Source organism: Arachis duranensis, chromosome 9 (genome assembly GCF_000817695.3).
Source record: "Arachis duranensis cultivar V14167 chromosome 9, aradu.V14167.gnm2.J7QH, whole genome shotgun sequence".
Classification (NCBI taxonomy): domain Eukaryota; kingdom Viridiplantae; phylum Streptophyta; class Magnoliopsida; order Fabales; family Fabaceae; genus Arachis; species Arachis duranensis.
The window spans coordinates 61177613-61179572 of NC_029780.3; the positions used below are offsets into that span (position 1 = coordinate 61177613).

At 36.3% G+C, this 1960-nt stretch overlaps 1 protein-coding gene across 1 annotated transcript; it reads left to right on the plus strand.

Moving 5' to 3' along the window:
• Positions 1-812: 812 nt before the first annotated feature.
• On the plus strand, positions 813-1292 carry LOC107465742 (uncharacterized). Its single transcript, XM_016084713.1, has one exon. The coding sequence runs from the start codon at positions 813-815 to the stop codon at positions 1290-1292; it is 480 nt and encodes a 159-aa protein (XP_015940199.1).
• Positions 1293-1960: the final 668 nt, after the last annotated feature.

A 1960-nucleotide genomic window follows, 5' to 3' on the forward strand; every position in this document is an offset into this window, starting at 1 on the left:
AAAGAGAAATTTTGTGTGTGGATGAATGGGAGGATTCTGATTGGAGAAAACCTATTGCTCATTATTTGAGAAATCCTAGTATTACATTCGATAGAAAAGTAAAGTTACAAGCAGTAAACTTTGTCTTAATGGCCGATGAGTTGTACAAAAAAGGGATCGATGGAAGTTTATCAAGATGCTTAAGTCAAAAAGATCAAAATTTTTCTTTGGGTGAGTTCATAATGGAATATGTGATGCTCATCAAGCAGGAAAGAAAATGAGATCGGTGTTATATCGCAAGCATGTATATTGGCCATCTATGATAAAAGATTGTATCGATTATGCAAAGGCATGTCAAGAATGTCAGAAACATGGCTCGATACAGCAGATTCCAGCGGCTGAATTACATTTGATAATAAAGCCATGGCCATTTAGGGGTTGGACTTTGGATTTAATTGGGCTAATTCACCCTTTTTCATCAAAACAGCACAAATTTATTTTAGTAGCTATTGATTATTTCACAAAATGGGTTGAAGCAGTTCCAATCCCCTAATAGAAGTTGGCCTAAGTGAAATAATAGACTTTGTCGAGGAACATATTATCCATCGATTTGGTATTCCTCAGACGTTAAGTACTGACCAAGGGACCATACTTACTTGTCAGAGAGTTAAGAATTTTGCAGCCTCGAGGAGTATTAATATGGTTACTTCAACTCCCTATTATGCACAGACTAATGGGCAAGTAGAGGCAGCAAATAAGATATTGATAGGCTTGATTAAAAAGCATATCGGGAATAAGCCTCGAACATGACATGAGACTTTAAGTCAAGTATTATGGGCTTATCGAATTCACCAAGAGGTTTGACAGGAACTTCACCTTATAAATTGGTCTATGGCCATGATACAGTATTACCCTTGAAAATTAATTTGAATACTTTAAGAGTATCGAAACAGAATGAGTTGCCAGTCGATGATTATTGGAATGCAATGTTTAATGAGTTAAACGAGTTAGATTCAGAGCGAATCCTAACACTTGATAATGTAATTCGACAAAAAGAAAGTGTTGCTCGAAGTTATAATCATCGAATTAAGGAAAAGTCTTTCAGGAAAGGCGAGTTAGTTTTAAAAGTCATTTTACCGATGGAAAAGAAATCAAGATTTCTAGGTAAATGGTCCCATAGTTGGGAAGGTCCTTTTCAAGTAACAGGGATATATTCGGAAAATGCCTATCTGATTAAAGATATCGAGTCAAGAAAAGTGATTAATTCGATTAATGGGAAATACTTGAAACTTTTCTATTGTTGGAAAATTTAGAAGCGTTCAACATATGTTAAAGTTCAGAAAAGATGGAAGTTACTACAAAATAAAATTAGAAAGGAGTTTAAGATGCCAATAGTTTTGCCAAATCGGAGCGCAGCTTTGTCCTTTTGTTTTCCAGAATTGAAAGAATTCCAATCTGCTTGAACTTGTCAGCTTGGATTTTCTCAAGTTGCTTTTCATATTCTCTCCACTCGGTGTCGATTGAGACAAGTTTCTGAATAAGGAGATGATGCTCTTGTTGGGCTGCAGCCAGAGGTTTGGCTACGGTGACTCAATTTTGGCGTATGGTGGCAAGTTGTTCTTGAATTTGAGCTAACTCTGCCTCGAGTCTTACTTCTTCTTGATCATGAAAAGCTTGAATACAAATAGAATGGGAGATCCTCAGATCAAACTCCTCACAAGAGACTTGGATTGGTTGAGCAATTGCAAGACAATTTTCTATTTTAGATTTGGCTGTAACTTCTTCAGTTTCAGTTTCTTGGAGTTGAAACTGAGATGCAACGCTCTCATTGAGAAGTTGTTTAAATTCTTGGATTGAGGCAGAATGTGGTGTATTATTTGGGAATTCAAAAGAGGAATTCAAGCAATCTTCCAAGAGTTTGTTGAGAATTGTGTCATTAACCCATGTGGTAGGTGGATGATCCAAGAGTTTGATGAGTGAT

Bases quoted from the DNA above. Each gene is read 5' to 3' on its own strand.
- LOC107465742 (XM_016084713.1), top strand. From the start codon at position 813: ATGGGCTTATCGAATTCACCAAGAGGTTTGACAGGAACTTCACCTTAT.